This window comes from Mycetomoellerius zeteki, unplaced genomic scaffold (assembly GCF_001594055.1).
Source record: "Mycetomoellerius zeteki isolate Tzet28-1 unplaced genomic scaffold, Tzet1.0 scaffold35, whole genome shotgun sequence".
NCBI classification, from domain to species: Eukaryota; Metazoa; Arthropoda; class Insecta; order Hymenoptera; family Formicidae; genus Mycetomoellerius; species Mycetomoellerius zeteki.
The window spans coordinates 3,715,647-3,743,422 of NW_017257338.1; the positions used below are offsets into that span (position 1 = coordinate 3,715,647).

A 27,776-nucleotide genomic window follows, 5' to 3' on the forward strand; every position below is an offset into this window, starting at 1 on the left:
TAAAAAAAACAGGGTTGGCAAGTAATTCGTTATATATTTAGTTGTACCGTTACTTTTTTCGGTAACGATTGGGTAACGAAGTTACATTTTCTTCTGAGTAACGTTCATGGTAACGCAGTTACATTTTTGGGGTAATGGTAACTATTTTACTAGTTACTTTTATCGTTATTCAATTTCTATTTATAATACATAAAAGTTTTAATCGTAACTAGAGCGTACATTTATCAATTTTTGAGTTTTATTCCCCTATTAAAAAATAGATTTCTGACATCTTTTTTGTATTTACCGCAGGAATTTAATTATGCATATAATGGCGTTTTTCATTGGCAGAACTAGTGCGCATTCAGTGCACTTTAAAACCGCTGTACAATCGACGTAATGATATATGGGGTTAATAAAAATATAGAAACGCGCGCGAATAAAACTGTGAAATCCTCAATACACTTTATTATGCTATTTGACAAAATATACTTTAGGCACTTCATCAATTGAGATATCTCGTTTTTACATTTAGAGTTGTGTACGACGGCTTTAATGTGCACTCTATTTATATGCGAAAAAGTAACGACTCGTTACGGTTTGAAGAACGGTAACGGTAACGAGTTATTTTTGCAAATCAATAACGAGTAACGATAATGAGCTACTTTTTAGAAAAAAAAACGGTAACGGTAACGAATTATTTTTATGAGGTAACGTTGCCAAAAAAGTTAAAATGGAGAAAGACTCAAGCAAGAGATATACCTCTATTTGAATATTTATTACAATTTATTAAGATTTGCTTTTTACGATAATTTACAATAGCAAATGTTTAACGAGTTTTAGCTTCGTGTGATTTGAATTCTTGTGTGTTATTTTATTTATGTAGTAAGATCATCGTAACTTGCGATTAATGAGAGTATCGTGCGATTGTCATGTTCTGGTAATTAATTAGTTTCACGTCTAATCGTAACTATAATCGAGTTTCGCGAGTGCTGTGAATGTGTATGAGTAGTAGCACGTGTGTGTATAATGAAGGAATCTGTCAGGAGCAGAAAGCTTGAAAGGAGTATCATAGGTGAGTAATTTATTTGTCATTATTTGTTGCTAAAGAGATAATTATCGCTTTAATATGAAAGAATAATTTTCGCAATTCCCATTTGTTATATTTCTTCTGTTTTAAACAAAGAAATTGCATGGAATATCTGTTTCGTATAATACTTCCTAATTAAATCGTTAATGGCCCAAAATTTATAGAAATTGATTAATTGACTATGATGATTCCTAATTATTTATAAAGAATGATCGTGTTTGGAGGAATTGTATAAAGTGATTCGTGCCACTGAAATATATTATTCTTATTCTATCTAAATATTTTATTGTTAGATAATCATGTTTTTATGTATTTTCCTAAATTATTCAAACTTAATAATATTCGAAACAACGTTTCAAAAATTTTAGTAACATTATTGCAAAAGTAAAATTATTGATAGATTTTTCCTACTATAACGCTCACTTTATTGTGCGACGCGTAATATTACTTGACAATTGATGATAAATGAATATTGATGCGCTATAAACGTGACATTCACGGCATCAATTATTGAGAAATTGTTTATCGTACAATAGAAAATTTCTGTATCTCGATGATGCGTTTTACATCCGTTACATCCGTCTCGATTTTACGCTGAAAATCGGCTTCGCGCAGAAAGAAATAAAATGACTATCTGATATTTGAAATAAAGCATCGTACATACGACAGCGTGATGATAAAAGCAAAATGGGAACAAAATGGTGCTCCATATTTATAGTCAAAGAATACGACGAGTAAAATATTGCCTTCCGATTGATGGGAAAATGTAAAACGTTGAAAACTTATCGAATCTCCATTTAGTGCATATAACAAAACAAACAGCTAAATTTTACAGAGATCCTGTTTCAATATTATTTCTATTTTCCAATTATGTGATCAATGCAATAGCACAATTAATATGTAATATCTATTTACACACGTTTATCCTTTATAATTATATAGATACGTAATTATATAAATCCCCGTATTTATGCATATAACATATTTTTAGATTATAGCTATCTTGCTAATAACATATCTTTTAAAAATTTGGTATAAATTACAAAGCTTTTTAATATAATTTATAAACTTCCTTTTTTAATAAAGATTTTAATCATTCATCAATTATCATTATATTTCATTAATAAAATTTCTTAGAAGACATGAATGAATTTAAAACATTATCTACAATATAATAGAAGAAACGTATATTTTTTTCTAAAATATACGTTTCTAAATTACATTTCTACTACCTTTTAACTTTTGTAAAATCATTGAGGTCGAGATTTTCTCTCGAGTTTCAACTTTGATCTTCTGTGCGCGGTTTTAGCGGCTCATCTGAGTCACGGGCCGTTCTTCCGAGAACATGAGTACGTACAGAAAAGGGATGAGAACTTAAGTTTCTCACAGTGACGTCTTCCGCGTTTAAATTCTACGTTAATTAAACTCAAAAATCCCATTTAGCTTCTTGAGTCGTTATCCATTAAAAGTCAGAGTTTCATTACAATTCAATAATACATTGTTATATGTCACATTGTCGTTATAACTTCTAACTATCTAGAATAGAATGATACTTCGTGTGGAATTAAAACATGTATCAATTACGATCGTTTAATAATTGAAAGTATGTATAATGTGATTGATTAATACTAAACATTGCATTTTAAATAAATTTAAATCCATTACGTAACAGATTTGATTGAATATACAATTACGTATATTATAAATATCTTTGTTGATAAAAACAGGATAATCTGCAAAAGCGGTCAATTTTGAGCATAAGAATATCAGATATAATGTAACATAAACAACGTTTGAAGTTTCAAACATATTTACACAACTAATTATCTTTTCTTTATTTTATTATAAATAATATGATGATAAATAATATCTGTTTGAACTGATATGACCATTCATATGTATATTATTTCGTATTTAATCATAATGATAATGCGTATCCAATGAATTTATGAAGATATTATAAATAATTTAAATCCATGTGTTGTTCGTTGCCAAATGCACTGCGTTAAAAAACCGTCGTAAAACCCCTTGATATATTTTATGCGAATTCTTTTCGATGTTCTCCAAGTGGCGCGCAATTTTGCGAGACGGAAATTCTCCTCTAATGCACTGGCGCAATTATGAAATCTCGAGTCTCGTGCGGAAACACGACGGGCAAGAAGCTCAGACGGGAAATCTCTGCTCTTCCAACGAAATTCCCTTTGTCCGAAGGAACGATGTAAGAAGTCGTGAGTGGCCGACTTGACAAATTATTGTCAGTCGCATTCGAGCCACTCTGCCGCTTCTTTCCCGTCAAACTGCGAAATGGGGACGTATATCAGAAGAACGGGCGCACTAGCAGACAACACTTTCCCTCGGAAACGCCATCGTACTGAAATATTGGCGTACTTGCCGTTTTAGCAGTTATGATGCTTACATAAGTCTTTCGTCTACGGAAGCTCGCGATATGAAATTTTCATTGCCAAATAATGCAGTACATGAGCCAGTTAATTATTTTTGTAGCAATCCTGTATAATTATTTACTAAAATTATTTACATGACCTATCGTTTAAGTTGTCAAGTAATGCAATGAGGTAACAAGCAAAACATATTTTATCTCGTTATTTATATTACTAATGTTAAAGCCTGAAAAATTAAAACTTCAATTACGTGTATTTTGTATAAATACGTACATATAGTAGGTGATAAACGCTACAATCGTTACAAAGAATCGTATAAATAATATTTATATTATATTTATCTCTCTTAGCCGATGTAATAAATCTTGTTTATATATGCTTTGACTTTTAACATTCTGCTTGTTAAATTTATTTAATATTTTACATAATTTCTTCCTTTCTCTCTCTAATCTCCGTCAAAATAAAATATTAGAAATTAAATATTGTGTCAGACATTCATCAACGTGGTGATAATAAAATCATAAAACTATAATCAATCAAAAATGAAGCAGTGACATTAAACGTAATTATCGTGTAGTCCTCGTCATTACATCAGTTAACATGAGCGGATTAGCTTGTCGTTCTTTCGCGCGAAAGATTTAAAAAGACATTTATGAGCAGCGTCGCTATTGATGGCGAAAACGTGCCTTCAAGTCGAACCCTGCGTACAATGCCCGCCGTCTCTGTTTACTATTACTTAAGGCACTTGTCACGTACGGGAACTCGCGTATATACGAAACACCGGCGTTTACACAGGATCTTTCGCTATTTACGCCGTATAAATCTCGAAACATTGTGCTTTTCTTGGCCGGGAACCGTTTCGAAAGTACGTATCCAAACATGCCATCAGCGGTTGGATACGTTTGGCTTCTCCGCTTGTTCCGAAATCAAATGGCTCGTTTTTCATTTGGAATGGCTCTGATGGAATGCATTTAAATTTATTTTATTCGAAAAAAATTTGCGAAGACACCTAAACAATCTACACTGAGAAAAAAATAGCCTAAATTTAAATAAATATTTATTGAAATTTAAGATATTTTTTTCTCGGTGTAAGTAAAGTTATATCTCATTAATCTTCATCAATTAATTTAATTTACGAGTTAATTTACGAATATTATAGAGAGATATAATATTAATAATTAAATTACAAAAAGAGAAAAAAATGTTTTTAATATACATTTTATTGTATTTCACATTTTATTTTAGCTGTTTTATTTGAATGTATATCAATTCTATATATTAATTATTATAAATAATTCGTTTAAATGAGCTTTATTTATTTTGCAGTGTATTTCGTAGTGTATAAAATATACTTTTACCACAAATTTTGCGGAAAATTACAGTACAAATAATTATGAATATGCAAAAATTATGATAATTTTGATAGAAATTCTGTAATAAAAATTAATCAAACAATTATTAATAAATATTGCAGAATTAATATAATGTGTAAAAATATCTCTTTTGAATAATATCTTTCACGCCTTAAATTTTATGCCTTTTTAATATCAAAAGTCTATTGACATTGTCGATTGATCTCAAGTTTGCACAGGTAGTTTTGAAACGAAATTCATATAAACATGCTTCATTGAAGTAGGTAATCGAACTGCTTGATTTCCCTCTGTAAGTCAAGCAGTCGCCTTTGCGAACCGTTCGTATTGCTTCTTTTAGTCAGGATCGAATTGAACGTTCTATATTTAATGAATTGTGTCATCTCGAAAAACGAATCAATATAATCATGCATGATATATTGAATATTTTATTTAACTGGGTCCCGCGTAATTTTTGTACTTGTATTATATTTTTATAAACAATTCTTTTTCTACCTTTATCATAAATGTTATTTTTTCATATTGTTACAATACCATTTCAGGGGATATATTATCGTGTGTTATGACGTTATAAATTATTTTGTATCATTGTTGGTGCTCCTGTCGATAGTGCCTTTATAACGCTTTATAATAGGATAATATTGACTCCAATATAATAATAGCCTGCGTTCGAGAAATGAAGTCATTATTAGACTTCGTTCGTCCGTTCCAGAATTTAGATCCAATTACGGTAAAAGCGTATCGCGCGCTATCGCCAGCCGCCACCACCATGGTAATCTTAAAATCGCATAAAACATTCAGAAGACCCGTCGAGGAAATAGTCCAGGAAACGTAGTTCCGAAAGTCATTGAATTATGAAGTGGGGACAATGGATTACAGGAGAAGGTTGGTTTCCGCGCCGGCTGCGGGCCGGATGAGAGACGCGAAACTTGCAAATCAGTTCAGGCGGGACATTCCGTTTTAATGCGTACCTTCTCTCGTGCACTCGAGAACGCGCGAGTAAAGCTTAAATCACTTCAAAGGACACTTACGTTTCTCCAGTCAACCGAGATGATTTCTTCAACCGCGAAACGTCAGTAGACAATGATAATGAATCGATCTCGCGTCCAAGCAGAATATTCAACACAGTGAAATTCTAATTTTCAGTCCAAATTAGGATTCCGGCTTGAAAAGTCCTCACGAGCAATTCTCCGTCCAATTTCAGAAAAGTTTCACTCGGACTTTGTGATTTTTCCCCGTCGAATCGTGTGGTTGAATTTAATCACGTTGGTCATTTGGGATGCGTAGTTTCCGCAGTTTTCATAACTTTAAGGTACTCCAAGAAAAGTGATTTGCCTAAAAAAAATTGCAGACATCTACGTATTTTGAAAATAAAGAATTGTCAAAAATAACACTAAATAAATTTAGTAGGAATGATGCAAGTAGTAAACATTGATATTTTAATTATCAACTCATTGAGATACGTAATTATTTTTATTTAGTTAATGCAGAATCTTATAATCTAAAGTTTACAAACTTTTGATAGAAAAGTCGGTACTATGTTTCTGTTTGTAAAGGTCTTGATACATACAAAAATTTAAGACGTAAGTCTTAAGTAGGAAGGAAATCAACATATTGGATTCGCTACTGCTTACGTTATGGTCTTACGGTCTCTATTGTGATTGGTCGATTTGCTTACTGCTTAAGTCTTACGTCTTAAATTTTTTGTGTGCCATGTCCTTAACACTTTCAAATTTTTTACACTTTTGTTCATGTGCAAAGATATAGCGAATTTTTCTTTCCGAATGTTTCACTTCTGGCAATATTGTGAGTATTCGAGCGAAATAATTTTCCGTTTCTGAAGAAAATATTTCAGATTTTCTGTCCGTCTTATATTACTTTATTCTTCCTCGAAATTACTTCGATCTTTGTTCTTTGCCAAAAGAAAGAAAGAAATCTTCTTTTGAAAATGTTTCATTTGTTCACAGATCGACAGAAATTTCTTCTCGAAAGGGAGGAGCAACATTTGACTGCATTTTTGCAAATTCTTTGATGCCAATCTTCCGTGGTTTCTTTGGCATGAATTTGTCTTGTCCAAGAAGATATCTCGGATTCCGATTTAAAGAAATTTTCACATCGGCGGCGGTTTTCCGCGGATTTGCATCTTTCGGTCGAGAACGCTAAATTCCTCTTAGGACGAATCTCGCGTTGAATCCGCGAAGAAATCCGTTCAATCTGTTGCATGGCGTAACCTATGACTTTCCACGATTTATTTCATGCTCTTTCTCACAAGCAAAATCGAGATTTTCTTCCCTCTCATGTCTGTTTCATATAACCTGATGAAAGTCTGTGTCTTTAAATTATTTCACGTTTCACTTGCTCCAATTTCTTCGGTTAAGTTGTCGTTAAAGAAACAATTCTTAAGTTGCAATAATTTTTAATAGACCATAGACGTGTAATTATTCGATAAAGTTGAAGAAGTCGATAAAGTTCTAAATGAAGCAAAAGCTGAAGAACTTTTTTGTATCATAAAGAATAAACGTTCGTTTGGCTGAACGTTTTTCCAACTATTCGCGCGATTACTTCTGGATTTTTTCCCCACAAAAAAATAGATAGAAACAGTCGTGGAATATTTCGGGATGTGACGTTTTATTATTTTTCCGATATCGAGTAACACTTTATGTGTTGTCTTGCGGAAACATGAGAATTTTTCTAATTGCTGTAACTCCGCCAAATATTAGTTTTGGTTGTATTTACTTTCCACACACGTCAAACCGCGAGAACATGAAAAATTTAGATAGTATGTTATTATCTCATGTGGTTTTGTTAAATATTTTTTAAATGTTCGTTTTAGCGTTCAATCAGTATTTTTATTAATTCACTTTACATTCGTCAATACCATTTAAATTAACGTTACTATGTATTTTGCGTAAAATCATGTGCTTTTTTTACAAATAAAAATGAATATGATATATTTCATGAATTCATATCAATCAAAATATTCTGTCAATTAGTTAGAATTAAACGTGTAACACTTAAGTTAAAAATAATATTATTGAGAACTTAATAGATAAATACAAACTGCGTGGTACAAGTAAATTGTCAATTACTTTAATGTACGTTTGTCAAATTAGGCCGCGCGCGAAAGCAAGGCTAACAAGATTCGCGCCAGGCAAAAGGTTTCTGGAGGTGACTCTGAAAATCCTTGCCGGGGCATCACCTCCGTGCTGGAAGGTTGATCCTTTGCGGTCAACTCGAGCGTGCATTTTCCAGTTTGCGCGAAATATAACAAGAAAACAGAGTGTGCGTGCTCGTTTTCCGCCAGTTTGTCAGATGCTTTTTCATAATGGGATCAACGTTTACTTGTAGGATTTAATTATATGAAGCTGCTGCTCAGAATAATAATTTGACGGACGTTTTCGTCCAGCAAAAAGAATCGAGGTAAAAAGGTAGGAATCGAGGGAAGAAATGATAGGATTCGTGCGATACACAATTGATCCAATTCAATTACGAGACAGCCGTGCTGGCGCACAAGCTTACTAGTAGAAATCGATGTAATTGCACTCGTCCTTCGTGCTGGACTTTACCGAAAATTGGATTTCTTGCCGCAAATCCTCTAACAGCTCTCACGACATCGTCGTTTAGTTCACCGCATCTTTAATTATCCGTTTTTGCGTTACCTCTTTGAACTTCTGCAACATTTAGTTAGCAACACGTTCGCATAAATAAAATTCAGCAGAATCGTATTAATTATTTATAATTTTAATTCAACGAAATTAAAGCAAGCAGAATTTATATATATATATATATATATACATATAATAATAGTAATCAGTTTATATTTGTAACTAATAGAAACATAATAAAAGTATTATATATGTATGCTTTAAACTAAAAAAAAATTTTGTTTAAAAAAAGGTAAATAAACTTGTGTAAAAAAATCTTGTACTCTAATCATACTACAGGTGTGATTTCGATTAAAGATGCTTATAACATTTTTGACTGTATAAAATGTAAACAATTAATATTTTATACCGATTACTATTTACATTTTATACCGCCAATACATTTTAAACACCTTCAAATCGAAATTACATTTATGATACGATTCATGCATGATTTAAGCAATTAATTTACTCTAATAAACGAATGATACACAACCGATACAGATTTTGATAGATATTCTTTAAAGAGCTAGTTTTATGAGTTTGTGGTAATGGTTTGAGTAATGGAACTGTAGCAATAAATGTAATAATGAAGTTAAATTATGTATAGCGATTTCCTCGTTTCCTTGTGCGTAACAATCGATGATATTATGATGTTGACTAATCAGTGTCACATCTTCGATTCGCAAAGCAATGTCGAATGATTTATAATTTCATTCATCTCGTGCTATCTCCTTGATGTAACTACAAATGGTACATACATTGAGGCTAAACAATGATTCGTGAAAGCTCTTGGAACATCAAACGCAAGCGAGGCAGGGATCCTAATGAAGCATCCTGCGGACTCGAGTATTCTACTGCATATTGTTTCGGCATTATGAGCACGCTCACTTGTGTTTACGTTGGTTCATACACTAGAGTTGAAAGCAAGGAGCTTCAATCATTTCTCCCATACATCTTTAATCACTGTATCATTTACTACATCATTACCGTCATCTATCATTGCGATCGTATATTTCATACAGTTTAATAGTTATGATGATATTTGCTTCATCTGTTGAAAATGGACTCTTGACACATCGTGATTATTATTAATATTATTCGCGATGACATTTAAAATAATTTAAAGTTTATTAGAAAGTCTTGTGCTTTTCTATGTTATTTTGACCTTTCTGATGGATATCTTTTTCTGTCTTTTTGCCCGTATAATTATTTTTCTGGAACTAACGAGTCCGCATCTCTCTATTGATATTTTTTCTTGCATTTGATCGCTGGATGGTGAATTACCGTGCCTTTTGCGTCTCTCTATTGATCCACCAGCGTGCAGGAGGGATTATACTCATCGCCGAACCCGTCTCATCAGAACGTGAATCGCACATATCTTTACGCTTGCGCGAGAATGCACACGCGATGCATTTCGTACATGATACAAGAAGAAGGACCCCTCGACAGGCAACGACCTCGAATTGAGCCTCGAATTCTTTTGTCTCCAATCTCGCGAAAGAGAAATGCGAGCACTGTTACGTCACAGAAAACTGAGAGAAAACTGATAATAAGAAAAAAAAGAATAAAAGAAAAGAAAAATGGATGGCGAAAAATCGAGATGAGACGAGAGGAAAAGAATGAAATGTAAGAATGCGGATGTAAGGACTCAGCGGGATATCGTAAAATCGGGAAGATGTTGTCGACTGATCACGAGAGCGAGTCTCTCTTTCTGTCTTCCAGGCACTGCGGAGACAGACGCGGTACAAGCACTTTTGGCCCGTTACCTTCAGCGTCGTCTTCAAGGCTCTCAGCTGTCAACGCCGCCACCTCCGTCGGTCCTCTTCAGTAACAATCATCGGACCCACATCCGACAGGCCACTCAGAGAGGTCCACCCAGCAACAATCTTGTTTCTCGAAATGTCAGCGGCAATGATGGGGACCACCGTCCTGTCCTTGAGGATTACGAAGATTACGAGGACGACCTCGAGGGCTACGAGGACAGCGAGAGGAGCAGAACCAGATTCGATCTCTTGGCGGGTAAATCGCGATTCACCTTGAACAATATCTGTGACCAGTAGGGAGAAACTTATCGTTTATGAAATTCTTTAATTGGAAATCAACGTTTTTCTGTGGCGTCCATTATGTCGTTTTCTTTCTCGAATAGGAAAACAAATTTTATTCGTATGTGATGGAATGCAGGCACAGAGCAACGAGAAAGAGAGAATGCTTTTGTGCTAAAATGGTCATACATCGTGATATCGGTGATAGGTTGTTTTTTATAGATTGCGACCAGAAATAGAAAAATAGGGGAGAAATTATGCAATACTTTCGCATAATTTCTAGGGTAAACCGCGCGCGCGCGCGCGCGTGGTACTAGGTTTTTTTAGAAGTGCAGTTAATATTGAAAAAATTCTCTGAATATAATAATACATTGTTTCTTATTATTAAAAATTAACATAATTATTTAAAATGCATCTTGCTTAATAATTTTAATTATAACAGCTTATAAAAATTTATTAAAAATTAATACTTTTCTTTGCAAAAAACCAGCATAAATTTTGCGATATTTTATGCAAACGGTGCAGATGGTTATAAAAAGACACATCAAAAATCACAGTCACGTAGATTTTACTTCCTCAACAACAGTGCAACAAAATTATCGTTGATCATCTATAATGCGATGACAAAGGTTTAGGGAAGCATGCATTGACGTCACGATGCCCTGCTTCTGTTACGAGCTTGAGTTGCATTGAACCGTAGTGAATCGTTCAGGATCGGACATACATGGGACTACATCAACAACACGCTCTAAATCGCATGTGTTTTCACAACACGGTTTTATGATTGTCGACACTAATCCGATCCCGTCGATTTTGACTTTTTAACGAATTAGCATAATTTCTATATATAGGGTGTATCTGAAATAACGCCCACTAATCACATAGTGCTATTCTTAATAAAAAACTGAGTCGAAAAGTCCTCTACCATTTTGCAATTTTCGCAATATCTTTTTTTAGTTACCCAATGAGCAAAATGTCTAAAATCGACGTGTAAGACAACTTTAAGATATCTCTAAGTGTTCTTTAAGAAACATCTTCGAAACATTTCACAAAGAACATTGAAAGGTATCTTAAAATTGTCTTATATATAAATTTTATCTGCTTATTCGGTAATGTTTAGAAATAAATATCTCGTTAACTATTGCGAAAATTGTAAAATGGTACAGGACTTTTCGTCTCAATTTTATATTAGGAATAGCACTGTAGTGGGCGATATTTCAGATACACCCTGTTTAGTCAATGATTATAAGAATAATATAAAAATCGTAACATAATTAAATCGCATAAATAAAATCGCGATTAAAAGTTAGATAGTAATTAAAAAATAAATAAAAAACAATTGAAATAGTTATGTTTTAAGTGTTAGAATTAAATTTGTTATCTCTCTCTCTCTCTTCTTGATAAAAATAACGATTCTAAATACATGCGAAATCTATTTTGATGAATCTGTCGTGTGAAAAATAAAAAAATATTTTTAACATAAAAAAGAAGATAACATTATTATGAAACATAACGGAACATTTGAAGGAACTCAAAATAACATATTCTGATGTATGTCACGAATTGTTAGATAAGAGAATACAACACTGGAAAATCCGGGTGAGATTCGACGAGAAATAAACGATATAGAGAAAATGGCGATGAAAGTTGGGGAAGTACGTAAAATCGAACGGGATCAACATAGGATAGTTTCACGTTGTTCCTATCGGTTTTCTGTTTCAAAGCTTTGACGCGGCTTTTTTATAGTCGCGACGCGCGGATGGATTTTTCAACCCGAGTAATACTTGTTCTAGCGATTCGTTTTGCACAGAATTGGGCGATAATTTAATTTCTCTTTGTTCGCAGTAAAAGTCTGGCATTTCGCACACATCAAATAATTCCCGCACTTCCAAATTTCTATGACGCGGTTGGTCGATATTATACAGAAGTCGACGAATATCAACAAATAATGATTTATATATTTGTGCATTACATTAACGTTGAACTATAATGCATGTTTCGATAAATTACACAAAGTATATTTCGAGCAATACCAAATTGAAACGTATTGTATTATATGAAAATATAACATTATTTATGCATTGTTATCAATTTATTATAGAACAATTTAATGTTCGTGTATCATTTATATTGTTTATTGTCATTTATGCAATATTAAGCTTCACATTTATTTAGGGATAGTGTTTTGAGGAAAATAGATACAATAAAAGTTTTACATATATTTGTATTATGATCGAATTTAATGAAAGTGCGAATTACTCGTATATCTGTGAGCGCAATTATTAGATAATATTGAGAAACATTTAATTCAACTCCGTTTTTATTCAGCGAGAAAAATGATATCATTCGATTTAATATCTTGAAAAAGAGATTTACCTTTTTTACAATTAAAACATTTTCTTTAGTTTACGAGCGTACATTGAATTTCTGCAAGAGAAACTTTGTTACATAGTCACGGAAACTTTAGAATTCAATGGAACGTATATGGGGTAGAAAGATTTCTGAATAGAATAAACTTTTCCGAGGAATGTCCTATACGAGCGTATATAACTTTATTATGATTCCGATAAAAGTAATATGTATAATTGATAATATCGATATATCAATATGAATTTAATACTGCATTCTAATCAATATGTATAATGTTATTTTTGTTCGTTTATTGAAAAATGCTGATGGAACGACGGGCAAAATATAGTATTTGTTATAACGGGTGCTGACAAAGAACTACCATTTACGAATAGTTCAAAAGATGTGCGACATAATGGGGACACTGCAGAGAAAAGCCGAAATTATCGACACACTCTGCATAGTGTCAATATTTTTCCTCTTCTTCTACTTCTTCATCCATACTTTTTTTGTAGCGAAATGATTTCGCGAACGCAATTCCTTTTTTACCGTCCAACGATTTACCTCTACGAATTCGATATTCCATCGGCCGCGCTGTCGTGAATTTAATTGAGCACAAGGGGTTTCGATATTCGTCGAATGCAATATGCAATCGAGCGACCTATCCAATCAAATCCTCGTACGCTGTCGGCTGCACTCCGATGTCCGGCGACAAACTCTGAGTTTTACTCGCTCTTCCTTCATTCTTGCGTTGTGATTTCTTTTCGCGTTGTCGTGTACTCTCAAATTTAATATTGCATCGTGCATCTTGAATTTTACATGTGTATGTTTCATACGGTATTTTAATCTTATCTAAGATAAACGTTTTCGTAAATATTTGCCAAAATTTCTGTGAATTATATACAAATTTAACTCGTAACAGAGGAACACATCTTTTGATGCTAAAGGACCGTTAGGATTGACAAAAGTTTTGTTAATAGTTTTATATTTTTTAAAGAACTTTTCAAGTTCGAAATTAAGTAAAAAATAAGATTGTAAAATATAAAATTATTCCAAATCGTTACTATTTAAAAATTAGGAGAAGTCCCAGGGTCACTAGGATTCTTATGTTCCAATTATGAGTTAATAAAGATAAATAATTATTTATTATAACATTATCAAAATTAACGTTTAATTTAATTTTTTATTGCAGAAGCTTACAAATCACGTACTGAGAACCGGTCTTTTTATATATTACCTATTTAAATTATATGAAATATATAGAACTAAATGAGAAATGATACTCAAATTAATAAAAACAGCAAAAAGGATTATATAACATGAAAAATTATAGTCAATTGTGTGATTACCCAAGCGCATTATTACACATTGTTAGTTTAAGATTGCATAATTCATTTTTCAATTGCTGCTTCGAAAATGTACATAATTAACACAAATATCGCAATTTTTTTCTTAATATACAGAATGTAAGAAACGTGAAAATCTGCTTTGTGTAATTTTCATTAACTTTTTCTCGCATTTTTTTTCACTGAATTTTTTATTCGAGAGGTTTCCAACGATACTTACGGAAAGGAAACGGGCGTAAGAGCAGAGACAGATATGGTCGGGATGAAAAGAATTGTCGACGGTACTTAAGATATCACTGCAATGGACCGGCTGTCTCTCAGAGGGAAATGCATTTGCGCGTGGGCCGCACAAACGAGTACTCCCGAAGTCGCTGTAGAACGGCTTGACAAAGACAAATAATGCACGGTTTTCGCAGGTACGTCCCATTCATGCAAATTTTTATGAAATTTTCATGAGGTGGGCGCGATATACTATACGAGCGAAGTTTAAGCAGGATTTGCCCTTGAAGTACCGATATGCTACGCTAATCCGATGCCGCTTAAGCGATTATACGTAGTCACAAACACCTGAAGCGTTTTCGAAAATACCATTTGTCTCCGTCATAAGTTTACCAATGTGTATTATTATTGTGTATGTGCACTCTCCAAATTTTTCAGAGTAAAATCTCACTTAAAATGAGTGAAAATTCACTCCAATCGATAGTGAAAATACTGCCACTCGAGATGGAGTGATCAATCATAGTTAATATTTCATTCGTTTGGAATGAAACATCAGTCAAAATGACTTTAGTGTAAAATCAGGTTTTAATCTAAAAAAAATATTTAAACTCGGTATAAGTAGATTCTTATTAGCATTTTATCTCTAAGAAGATGTCGACATTTCTATGTAATATCGACTCAACAATATATATCATCGACACGACGACAATTAGTGTGACTCGTTTATCGAACTTCTTCTTGCTTGGTGCATTACATTGTTTTCAGTTCTTTAATTAGAAGTGAAAATATTCACTCCATGACATCGAGTGGAAGAATTCACTGAATATTAACGAAAAGTCACTCCAACTTGAATGATTCGGTAATTAATCCATTTTTCGAGTGGAATTTTAAAATCAAAGAGAGTACAGATGCATGTTTGTTGTCATGAATATCCGAATGTATACCATAATAATTAAGATTGACGATTTACTCGGTACATTTTGCAGTTAAATAAAGAATGGGAGAATGGAATATATGGACTGATTTGAAACATTGCACTTTCAATAGGAAGACATAACTGCAAGTTATTCTCATTCTTTAATTAAGAATGAAAAACAAAGAATCACAAACATCCTTGAATCCTTGATTTTTCAATTGATAGGATTACCCGATTTTTTTTTACCGAAGCGTTTGATTTATTTTTTCCTTTTTTTTAATTATGTTTTCAAGAAATAAAAGGTAAGTCTTTTTTTAAGAGAGATGATGCAAAACATGGGGAATTGGTAAATATTTATTAGAAGAAGGACGTGATTGTAATATGCTTAATCTTCTATCAAACATTATTATTTAAAAATTTAATTTAATTTTTTCCCTATAATTAATTTTTTTCTAATTGATTAAAAAAATATATTTTAAATATAATCTCTCTTTTTCTTTACTTAATAAGTGTTTTGTTCAATTCTTTACGGTTGAAAAATTACGTAAGTCGTCCAAACAGCATTCAAAATAAATTATATATCCGTCTTCAACTCGACAGAGAGAACATCTTCCAATTGCGAAAGTGAGCAATTCATCACTCTATTGTTGTGCGTGCGAACAATCTCGTCAGCCGCATTGCCAGCGCTTTTCGAGTTGTCTGGATTTTTCCAGAAGTCCAGACAGGTCAATTCGTCGCCCATATAAAACGAGCGCGTAAGCGCTGTACTGCATTTGCGCGCCACGAACAAACGCGCGTACGATTGCGAAAAATCGCGGTGAAATTGCAAACGAGCGCGTTCCGATATCTGTCCGACGATTGTCTACCCTTGCGTTATTGTTCACCAGAACGTTGACAGTCGACAGAAATTATCGAGTCTTTCGCGTAACATATAGCGATCAATATCTCCATCGCGTGTGCGCTTTTGTCGCAACCGCGAGAGCGATCACCACGCATTAAATTAAAACTGTACGTTATTGTATGGAGTGATGGATTTGCGGCTTTTAGCTTACGGGATATATCTAAAAATGCGGTGTAACAATGCAATGGTGCAATTTAGCTAATTAATTCGTCATTGCTTTTAGTGTTTATAAAGTATATATAGTGCTTATTATAGCTCTTAGAAAGATTTAGCTCTTCAATGAAAGATAAATAAAAAAACATAAGTAAAAAATTATAGAAAATATATGCATATATTGTATAAAATTATAAATTTAAAATCTTTTAAATTATATATATCTTATAAATTATATATAATTATAAAATATAATATTCGGTATTTAATTACATCGCTGGATACAAAGAATCGTAAAACAAATGAAAATATATTTTAATGAAATCTTATTTCAAAAATGACATTTTCAATTTCACAACGTTTAATGTATTTCATACACACGATTTATTTTATTTTTTTTAGAAGAGAGAGATACCCAACCTGCGACACGCGCGTGCCATTAGTGGCACGCTTAAAGAAGCATATGATGTTAGAGAAAAATTTTTTAAACCAAAAATGACATAATAGAATAACCGTATTCTAAAATCTATTTTTACACTTGCGCTCTCTGGTTGCGTTTGTTCTGTTTAAATCTCCTATTTAATTCTGTTTAATTCCGTGCTGAAGGTTTTAGACTGAAATTTTATTGCTACGTTTTGTCATATGACAAAGATTTTGCCATTGATTGCCTATCGGATAATTTTCTCGGGAAATTTTATTCGGTGGCTAATCAAATAACAAAGATAGAATGCTTTAAGCTCGAAAACGAATAAAACACATGTAATCTTTGATTAACCCTCAAGTACTGAAGTGGTACCGCGCGAAAAAAAATAAAACCCTAAATCTGTACTTTCATAAAGTACCTTCATAAAGACTGATTTATAACTATGATTAATAAAACATAGATTTGTAAAACTTCTGTGTTTTTATCCTAATTGTTTTAAATTGATGTCCCAGGGACTAATCTCAGTAAAAGTGTCATTATTTTTTGTCTCAGTACTTAAGAGTTAATACTTTGATTTTCTACTTATTTGTATGTCTTTTATTTGTAATGTGATTTACTTTAAAACGATGTAAAACAGAGCACAGTGAAAGAAATAAACTTTATTAAACAGTAGAAAGCTTTTTGCTTTCAATGCAAGAGAAGAAAGTATAAACAAGAAAGAGAGAGAGAGAGAGATTCTCTTTTTTTGTTTAATTATACTAGAGTGGGAGTGGCACATTAAAGATTTTAAATCTTTATAGATAAAAAAGATTAACTACCTCTGTTTTAGAGAATAAATATTTCACTGATATTATTAATTATCGATATTATTAATTATCGTGCATAACGTTTATGCAAATTATTTAGCAAATTAAATCACAAAGGCGGATAAATAATAAAATTATTTCTCCATTATTTTACTTCATGAATATTTTAACAAGCATAATCATTAAACTATTTAAAATTGAATATTTTAATTTTTTATAAATCAAGCAGCGAAAATAATTTTCTTTTATAGTAGAAATCCTATAAGTTTTCTTTTACGAATTCTGTATTAAAATTGTGGAAGAAATCACAATGTTGAATAAATTTCAATAGAGAAGAGAGGAAAATTAATTTAACGTTAAAACGTGGTGGTGTTTTTTCCAGTCGCACCGCAAATAACTGTTTGTGCAAAGTATGTCGTTTCAATATTCATTTTACATACACGCGCGCATTTAGATTCAATATTTATTTCATACGCTATAGAGAAAACGAGACCTGCAATGTTTTACGGACATGTCAAAGATAATTTGGAAAAAGAGGATATTTTGTATGGATCTCTGTCGTTTAATTCTTATAACACTTTTATGTATATAAATGTACATATGTAAGAGCTTTATCTCTTTGTTATTTATCAAGAATAAAAATAAAAAAGAAAAAGGGTTAACAATCTTTCATCTTAACAGCAGCGCGTAACATTCTCATGATATAATTATGCAGCACTTTAATCTTTTATATCTTTTACATTGCTTCTTATGAGTTCTTTTGATCGTAAAAAGAGCGCATTAGTCACATCATGCGTGAAAAATAACGCGAAATATGTTAGCGTAAAGATGGTCCTGTAGATATTGTAACTTGAATATAACCGAGTGAATATTTTTTAATACAACATGCAATTTTCTCTGTACCGCGTTACTTTATATTATTAAATTGCATTATTTTCAAGGGCTGCAAGCCCTTTAATCTTGATTTTCGCAAGAAGATTAAAACTAGATATCTTTTGTATAATATTATGTGTGTTGATGCTAATCAAAGAATACATATTGATAGTTAGCATATATTTTAATCATCCCTTAACACTTTAATACTTAACATTGGTACAAATTTTAAGATTTTGTAGTAGGCAGATTTTTACTTTAACTTACATATTTTACATTATTTAATTAAAATTTTGGAAATATTTTTTTAAAAATAATAAAAAATTTTTTTGATATTTTTAAATTTATTATGTAGAAAATATTTACAGAAATTGCTTTTACATAAAATTATATTTAAATTATTTGCTTAATGTTATTATATCACAAAAATTTTACGCATACTTTGAAAATAGACATTCTATCTTTTTTGCAATGTTTGTTCATTAAAAAGAATAATGTAAATTTTTAGATTTAAAACTTTTTATGTTGAATTATGTTTCATCTTAACTTTTTAAATTGTATATAAATTATATTTATATAATATATAGAATTTCTGTGTACTAAAGATAGATTATAGATAAAAAGTGTTCGAGAAATTAAAAAATGCTTAAGTTGGCACTATTTACTGCATAATTCCACATAATTTATAGAGATCTGACATAGTTTTCACTTATCTATAGTTTGTGCTAATATTTAAACGAACTTTAATTTTGTAAACGCCGTACATTTCTACCTGACAATTTAACTGTCTGCTTTCCTTATTCTAGATTTCTGTTTAACTTAGTTCATGTAGTCGCGTTTGCTTGTTCATATCAGTTGCTTATTTTTAGTTAATTTGTAAAGCATCGCCGTATTTATACAGTTATTAGCATATTAGAAATTACTTGACTATGTATCGAGAAGTTTGTGTGAATCGACGAAGCACTTCGCGCAATTATCGTACTTCATTTTACAGCAATGCAATTTGCATTCAATTTTGCGATGGCAAGCATTGCGCATTTCGTATAAATTTGACGAGCAAATATTTAAAACCCTGTAGAGAGCATTGCTTCCAAACTGTTTCTCTAATGCTGTTTATTTTTGGTTGTTTATAGATCCATGGTTAAAACATGCAACGTAGAGAGAAATGAATCAAAATATTAGGAAATCAAAATAGATACAATAATAATAGTACATTGAATAAATGGAAGAAAAATATTGGATTATATTCGAATATATTATTTTCATTTTCTAACTTAAAAAAATATGATGATAATTTTTGAATATGCCAATTCTAAAACACTTGTTTTTCAAAGGAACGTGTATTGTCACATGACGTCACGAATCTAAATTTTTGTATATTGAACATTTTCTGGTGATAAATATTATAAATTTTCTAAGTTTGTGACTTTACAAATTTAACATTCAATATTTAAGATTCTAACATCTTGAGAATCTTTGAATTCCGTAATTCATGAATGTTAAGAATGTAACACATTTTTGCAGGATTTCATACAATTAAGCATAAAATAATTTATTTTTTGCATATAAAAAATTTATTTTGTCTAACATGATTAAAAAAATAAGTAAATCTATAAGTAACATATTTTTTATATTAACAATAATAAATTGTAGTATAGATAAATAAATTATTGTTGACATATGTGTATATCAAATGGCGAAGAAGAGTCAAAGTGAAATTGAATTGCGTGCATTCTCTTCCGGAAGTTTAGTGACAGTAAATACGATAGCGTCTTGCGTTACATGTTGCGTGCAGCAGAATAGATTTGTAATCAGACCATTTCACTTCGCAAATAGAATTTCGATTCTGCAAACATCTTCCACCACTCTACATTTACACTTCGACGAGCAGCCGAAGCTGCAATCAGATGGTATCAAGTTAAATTGACTTTCACTTCTACTTATCCCTTCTATTTCTCTTCTGTGAATATCGAATCTTGAAATTTTTGTAACACAAACTTAACAATTAAATTTATAAATAAGCAAAAATAGAATTTTTATTATCATACAATAACGTTAATTAATATAAAAAGGGCAATAAGAGTCAGATTAAATTAATATGAAAAGAATCAGTATTGAAAAATGTAATGTTATGTACTAATTAATTTTAAAATATAAAAATTAAATAAAAAACAGATGATGATTCGTTTTTTTAACGCTTCAACGAAGCATTCGTTTGTTTCCTGACTGTAGCTATTTCAAACTTTTAATCAGTTTATATTGTACAATTTCCTGAAATAGAAGTTCGTTCGTATAAACACTAATTAATCAAGTTAGGCAGCTGTGCGGTTTTGCATGATGCGCAGTTTGTAACAGAATATGTATTTGCGTAATCGAGTAGTTGAAGACGCAAGTAACGGTACGAATGTTCGCGCGAATCTTATTTAAATTCTTTTGTTATTGCTTAAGACACAAAAAATCATATTTATAAAATGAATTTTTCCAAGTTTAACATATGCATTATTTTTGGAAATTGTTGAAATAATTTACATTATTTAACAACTCTTCTTAAATTTAAAGCATTGTATGATAAATAAAATATTTTACTTATTCGCGAGAATAATTAAAGAACTAATTAAATATTAAAAAAAACGATTCGTTTATTTTACTAATTATTATTTTAATAAGATATTCTTTTGATCTATGTGTGTGTGTGTGTGTGTGTGTGTGCGTGTGTATTAATGTCAGATAGATAGATAGAGGCATATGAACAATTTTACGCGGTTTGCTTCGGAACATTGGTAATGGATAATCGGAGCATCCAACTTAATTAAGCAGGCGCAGACAGGATTTACGAGTAGATCCAACAGCGTATTAGACGATGTAACTTACAACTTGTCGCATTAACTAGCTTGCCTTCAGCCACGAGTCCGATTTCGCCGTCGACAGACGGCAAAATGGAGACAGGAGAACTCGGGCCTGGTCTTAATTACGCTTCTTGCGCGAATACGCCAAGTATCTAGCGCATACACTCTCACTGGCCGTCTCCTGCACAACATAATGCGACTGTTATACAGTCTACTCGACGGAGGCGAGGAGTGCTCGTAGACGATAATCTAGCGTGAATGTCGGCACACGTAGAGCTCGCGAGACTCGCATTAGCATTCTGATCTCAGGCCGACCGTCTTTACCAGAAGCTCCTTCCTGTAAATTGTCTCGAGACACGCCAAGGAAATAATTAATAGTCATTCCACCAAGTAATTAAAATTGATTGGCGTTTTATTAAAAAATCACAAAAAATGTACGTTAAAAATTTTTGAGAAAGTGATATATAATACAAAATACATATAATGTAATTACATAAAATATTTAAATTATATCTAATTATATCTAATGATCGTTATTCATAGAGATCTATTGTGTCTTAATTAGAGTGACGTATTTGACAAAGCTGTTTTCGTATAAATGCATGTTTTAGTCAGTACTTTGTCGGTCTCTTTTTACCTCTTATCTAGAGAAATGTGCTTGTTTGCTTCCTCTTCTTTCCTCTTTCTCTTTACGGAGTTGGGGGAAAACCGCTCATACGTCGCAGTTAACGGCAGTAGAGTCGTTATTACATACTCGTCAAGGCAATGCACCGTGAGTGCTTTCAAAGCGAATTCCAAGTTGGAGATCTGACCGAGGCTGATAAGCACTTGGAGACAAAACGGGGCATTATTACGCGATCGTTTCCGGCTGTGCGACTCGAAGGCCCGCCTAAGTGCGATCAAGTCTTCCCGACCCACCGAAGATTCAGTCGGCTCGCTTTCCTATTCAGTCTGGTCCGCTGTATGTACTCGCTGGAAAAGCCAGAATTATCCGCTTTGTGCGAGGAAGATGCCTGCCGGGGATACTTCGCGCCTGTCCGCCCCCATGAAACAGCCATGGTGCTGCGGTAGAGCGTGTAATCGATTTAATACCACCACCGAAATTCGATCGATTCACCAATTTGCGAGGAATTTTAAAGCGTAAATCAGTTACGTGATTTATTGAAAATGATTTCGCGCGCCAACGCGTTTGGTAAATTAAAATTGCCCCAAAAATAGATTGGATTGCATTAAAATGCATGATCATAAATCGATTACGGCTGTTAATTACACGAATATACGTGCAAAATTAAATGTTTCACTGAGAAATTATAAAACAGATTGTAAATGTCACGTCCTTTGGAGGTATTGCCAAATCCTATAAAACGCTTTTGCAATTACTTATTGTGGAAAAATAATAGACAAGATCGGAAGTCAGTATTTGATTATTCCAACATAATAATGTGATTTATTAAAATCAATTATTTATAAAAATTAACTATTAAATTTTCCACAATTATAAGCGATAATTGAATAAATATTGCAAACGATATTTATGACAACTCAAAAAATGGCATATTCTTTTTAATCATAGAAGTATCACGCCTGTTACGATTTTTTTTATATGTTTGTAAATCAATTCTGACTAAACAAACAATCGATAGAGCAGTAAAGGATCGGAATTAAATTGTAGTTGCGGAGCAGTGCGATGCGGTAAACCATGTAATCGATTTAATTTGAAGAAAATTTTATCAACTATTCAACCAATTTATTTGTGGTTAAATCCGTTAAGTTGATTACACATTTTATCACGAAGTAAATTTTGCTTAATCAAACAGATTAATTTAGCTTTGATAAATTTGCACGTTATAATTGAATGAATAAGTCTTATATAAATTATTTAAATTTCTCTTTTCTAACTATCTGTAGTATTCATTGAAAGTATATTGGAAATATTTTAATATTGGGAAAAATTAAGCTTTGCAAAAGTATCGTTTCAGCAACAGATTTTGTTATGCAAATAGTATCCATACAGGTAATTATTATGCACGAATAATTAATACACTTGATTTTTATATGCTTAAATGGCGTATTGATATTACACGAAATAAAGTTAATTTAACGAACATCATTAGAACGTTTTAACATTAAACTCTCTCTATATCTGCCAAATACGCGCAATCATGTAATGTCGACAGTTTATATAAAACGGGACTTAACTCTGTAACTGACTGATCACCGGTCGTGATAAATCGAGAGCAAGTCGAGAGAAATGTATCGTGAAACGAATCCAGTTTACTTTGCCAAGGCCGCTCTGGAGAAAGTAGTATAATATCTTATTAAATGAGAAATTGCTATTAGTATTTCTCGATTTCTTGATACACGAATTAATAATATTGAATATCGAAACATAATTGAATTATTTATTTATAAGAATACCTTCTTTTTTTATTCATACAATACTTATAATCAGTTTTATCTTTTTAATATACGAAATAATATCTAACAAGATTTTCTTTTAATTCTTTTAATTCACTTTTAATTGACTTTTGAGCTTATGTTAAAAATGTGTCCGATTTTAGATTTTTCAAAATTTCAGCTTTGCAATTTTTATGTTTTTTAAATAATGAATTATTTAAAAAGCATAAAAGTACGAATCAGTATCATTACTTTTTGATATTGTAACGTAAAAAAGAATAATTTCTCTGAAATATAAATCAAAAGCAGCTGCTGATATCAATAGAAAATACATATAGGTATCCATATAATTTCATGATGCATCATGTATCAATTTTTATTGAGTAAAATAAGACACATAAAGCCTCTCAAAGGCGTTCACGATAGACGACAGGTAATTAGCTGATCCAATAGCATGCGGTTTCTCTCTCGAAAATGCCGATAATGTTGAGAACACCATCGTTCCTATGCTGGAAACGGCACGGGGATTGATCTCCGATTTTATATCATTCGAAGCGGTCGTTAGGAAACCGGTGCTTTGAGCGCAAGAGGGCAGCTTGCGGATGACAGGTTGGCGTTCAGACTGACAGATTACTGCCTCCTCAAACTAATCCCGAATATTATTATGCGCTAATTAAGCAGATTTATGATGAAGAAATAACAAGGAAAAGCGATAAAAATTTTCTTATTCAAATTTTCAAAGTAGACGTAATGCTTCTTAAAAATATATAATTTATGAGATACGCTTCAATTAATTGCAAGAGTGCTAAATTTCTAAATTCAAGAACTGAAAAATATATTGGAATAATATGTATTGTTCTAAAAAAAATACTACTTTTAACCTTTATATACGGATATTATTTATCAGATGTATTTAAAATAAATAATACCTTTTTTTTCGTAATTGCGAATTCTGGAAAATTAATTAACCGTAGTGAATACTTTTAATGCAAATCCAAATACGGAATAAGGAATTTTGATTGTCGTCAGTCTCGTTAAAATTTCTAAAAAGTGGACTCCGTTAAATAATTGAGAAAAAGTAAATTATTTATATCCGCCGAATATGATTCCCATGCAAGTTAACATGACGTAGTCGTTCTGTCTTTTCTAATCATTATCACTCTGTATAATACGAATATACGCTCGTGTATGACAACTTTGAACCTTGAAACGCCCTTTAATATTGATTTAAGCAATAAAATTTCTACGATATCCAATAAAATTTTCCAATCGACTTAGTCAACCTTGAACGGATGAACGTACAATATGTGGGTTTTAAATTGAGAAATTAATCTCCTTCTTTCCCCTTTCACACTTTTTCCTTCAATCTTGTAAAAATCGTTTATTTTAATGAATAATTTCAAGTTTAATTTAAATAAAAATTTATGAATATGTGTAACACCTTGAACATTAATATCTTACTTTACTTCATAAAATATAAACTTTATTATAAACTTTTTAATATTATTAATAACTTCTTTCTACCACAATATTTATCTAAATAATGTTAAATTATTGATTTTCAATTATTGTAGAAAAGAGCACTTTTATAATAAATTTATATTCTGTACAGTATAGTATAAATTTTTAAATAAATATTTCAAGATAAGAATAAATAAGTGCAAGGATATATTAATTAACGTCACGTTTCGCTTCAATATTTAAAGTTCGCTGGAAATGTCACGCTTTTAAAATTATTCGCTTCAATAGGCCTGTTCTTTTTGGATGAATTTTTCATCTTTCTTCCTCTTCTTTTCTCCTGGCGAGAAAAGGAAGAAAGATAAACTGTGCAAAGTTCAACCAAAAAGAACAGGCTTAATATTATCGCTTTCGCTAAACTTCAAGTCGTAATTTTTCTTCAACAATTATTATTGATTAATGTACAAATGCGACGAGCAGAAAAATTAAAAAAAATATTTGTCTCGGGGATTCTATAATAAGGGGTTGTTTGCGCCTAATACAGATTTATTTCGAAGCTGTGACACACACAACATACAATATTAGGAGCTTAAATACTAAGCGTCGCCTTTCTAAGCGTGACCCTGGTTACGAAACAACACGCCGTGGAATCTCAACTTTCATTTTCTGCAGTCGTACCTCTTTGCCTCATGTACAGACGTGCATGCCTCGCGCATGCTTCTGCACGTGACGCCGAGTGTGCACGCGGTTGCACGCGATTGCACGTGTGTGCGCGCGTGGTCCAGCAAGTGCACAAAGCCCGCATTGCAATCGTTGTGGCTGGCGTGTAACGAGAGCCTGTTACGCGACAAACTCGCATTTAAGCCTGACAATGCATCGGAAAAGTAATCTTGAATTCTTCATGTGTAAGTTTCCTAATAAAATTAATAGTATATTTTGTCTTACTGTACTTACAAGTTTCATCGCAGATTTATATTATATAGATATTATTAGTATATACGTTTAGTCTAATTAAACTGTCACTTTTATTTTTTTCTTGAAATATTACATCATTTATACTAAGGGTAACTTTGTGTTTTATTTACTATTATTATAATAAACGATATTTTATCAATTAATAAATGACTTTTTTAATTGAAATGTGGAGAAAATACTTTAATGTAGATATCTATAAAAAGTTATCACGATCTAGATTTAAAAAATCATGTGTTTATTTTATCTGAGAGAAAAATAAAAAGTCCTGTGACTTTGCCATTCTCGAAATTTATTTCAGACCTTGTTGATCTGATTCTGATAACGTGACCGAGGCCTACATTTCTATATATGTTCACTCGGCAAAACACATTACGAAAGTATCCCGCAGGCTCTTTCGCCTCGCACTGCAAACGATTGATTATGTGACGACATTAAACTACTGAATAGTGAAAATTCAAGAGACACAGCAGATCGTTGAAGTATTCTACCGTTTCGCAAACTTTGTTCGAGGCTTTAAGAAATACTTTTCTTAATTTTTTTTTGGATAATGACATTATTAAAACTACTTTATAGAAAGGATGATGTAGAGGGCCGTATATTATGAAAGAACATTGGGAATTAGTGTCAAGTTTTACTCAAATATAATTAAGAATAATTTGTAATGGGTAACTTTAGAGATTCTAAATTTGCACAACTTAAATCTTTTTAATCAGCAATGTTGCAAAAAATGTTTTAATTAAAATTTTTAATTATTAATGTAAGTTTACAATAAATCAATCAATTTTGATTTCCCACCTACCATGAATAAAGCATATTTTTGAAAATAAAGATAATAAAGAATAATAAATGTATATACAGGGTGTTTCCAAATTAAATGGCAAAACTTCGGGAGCGTGTAGAGGAGTAAAAAACTAAGAAAAAAAGTCCTATAGACATATGCTCGTTTTTGCTCCGTTTCAGAGAAATCGAAAAAAAATGTTTACATTTCTTGCCATATCTAGCACCGACATATTTGATTACATTTTCCACTTTCTGTTATGAATTTGTCAGTCGCTCTTTGAAAGCCTTTAACAGTAGATGAATTTTGTCTTTTGCAATATGCCGCGTACGTATTCTAATAGTGAATATGCTGATATGGTTTTTGTATACGGTTTCTGCAACGGTAATGCTTTAAAGGCGGTGCGAGAATATGCACGACGATTTCCAAACAGAAGAGTGCCAAACCGAAGAGTGTTTATGTTGACATTTAATAGATTGCGAGAGACTGGAACATTTTCAATTCGACAAGAAAACAACCGATTTCAAGCAGCGTTACGAAGAGATTTGCAGGCAGGGAATCGTATTTTACAACATTTTGACAATCATCCTGAGACCAGCGTTCGGAATGCGTCGGCTGTATTGGGAGTGTCACCACAAACAATTTGGCGAACTGTAAAAGGAGATAATCGCTATCCCTACCACATTCAAAAAGTGCAAAATTTATTACCTCAAGATCATTGGAACAGATTGAACTTTTGTAACTGGTACCTTCAGACATGCCACAATGATATTTTATTTCCATCTAAAATAATGTGGTCAGATGAGGC

At 32.0% G+C, this 27,776-nt stretch overlaps 1 protein-coding gene across 2 annotated transcripts in view; it reads left to right on the forward strand.

Moving 5' to 3' along the window:
* Nucleotides 1-27,776, forward strand: part of LOC108725663 (low affinity immunoglobulin epsilon Fc receptor) — a 105,667-nt gene that overhangs the window by 46,163 nt on the left and 31,728 nt on the right. The window contains exons 1-2 of one of the 2 annotated variants that reach the window (XM_018452848.1): nt 9,819-10,111; nt 10,208-10,504. In XM_018452848.1, coding sequence (XP_018308350.1) covers nt 10,105-10,111; nt 10,208-10,504 — 304 coding nt within the window. In that variant the 5' untranslated portion in view covers nt 9,819-10,104. Of the gene's footprint in view, nt 1-9,818; nt 10,112-10,207; nt 10,505-27,776 lie in introns of those variants that run through there. The other variant, XM_018452847.1, reaches the window with a different exon arrangement.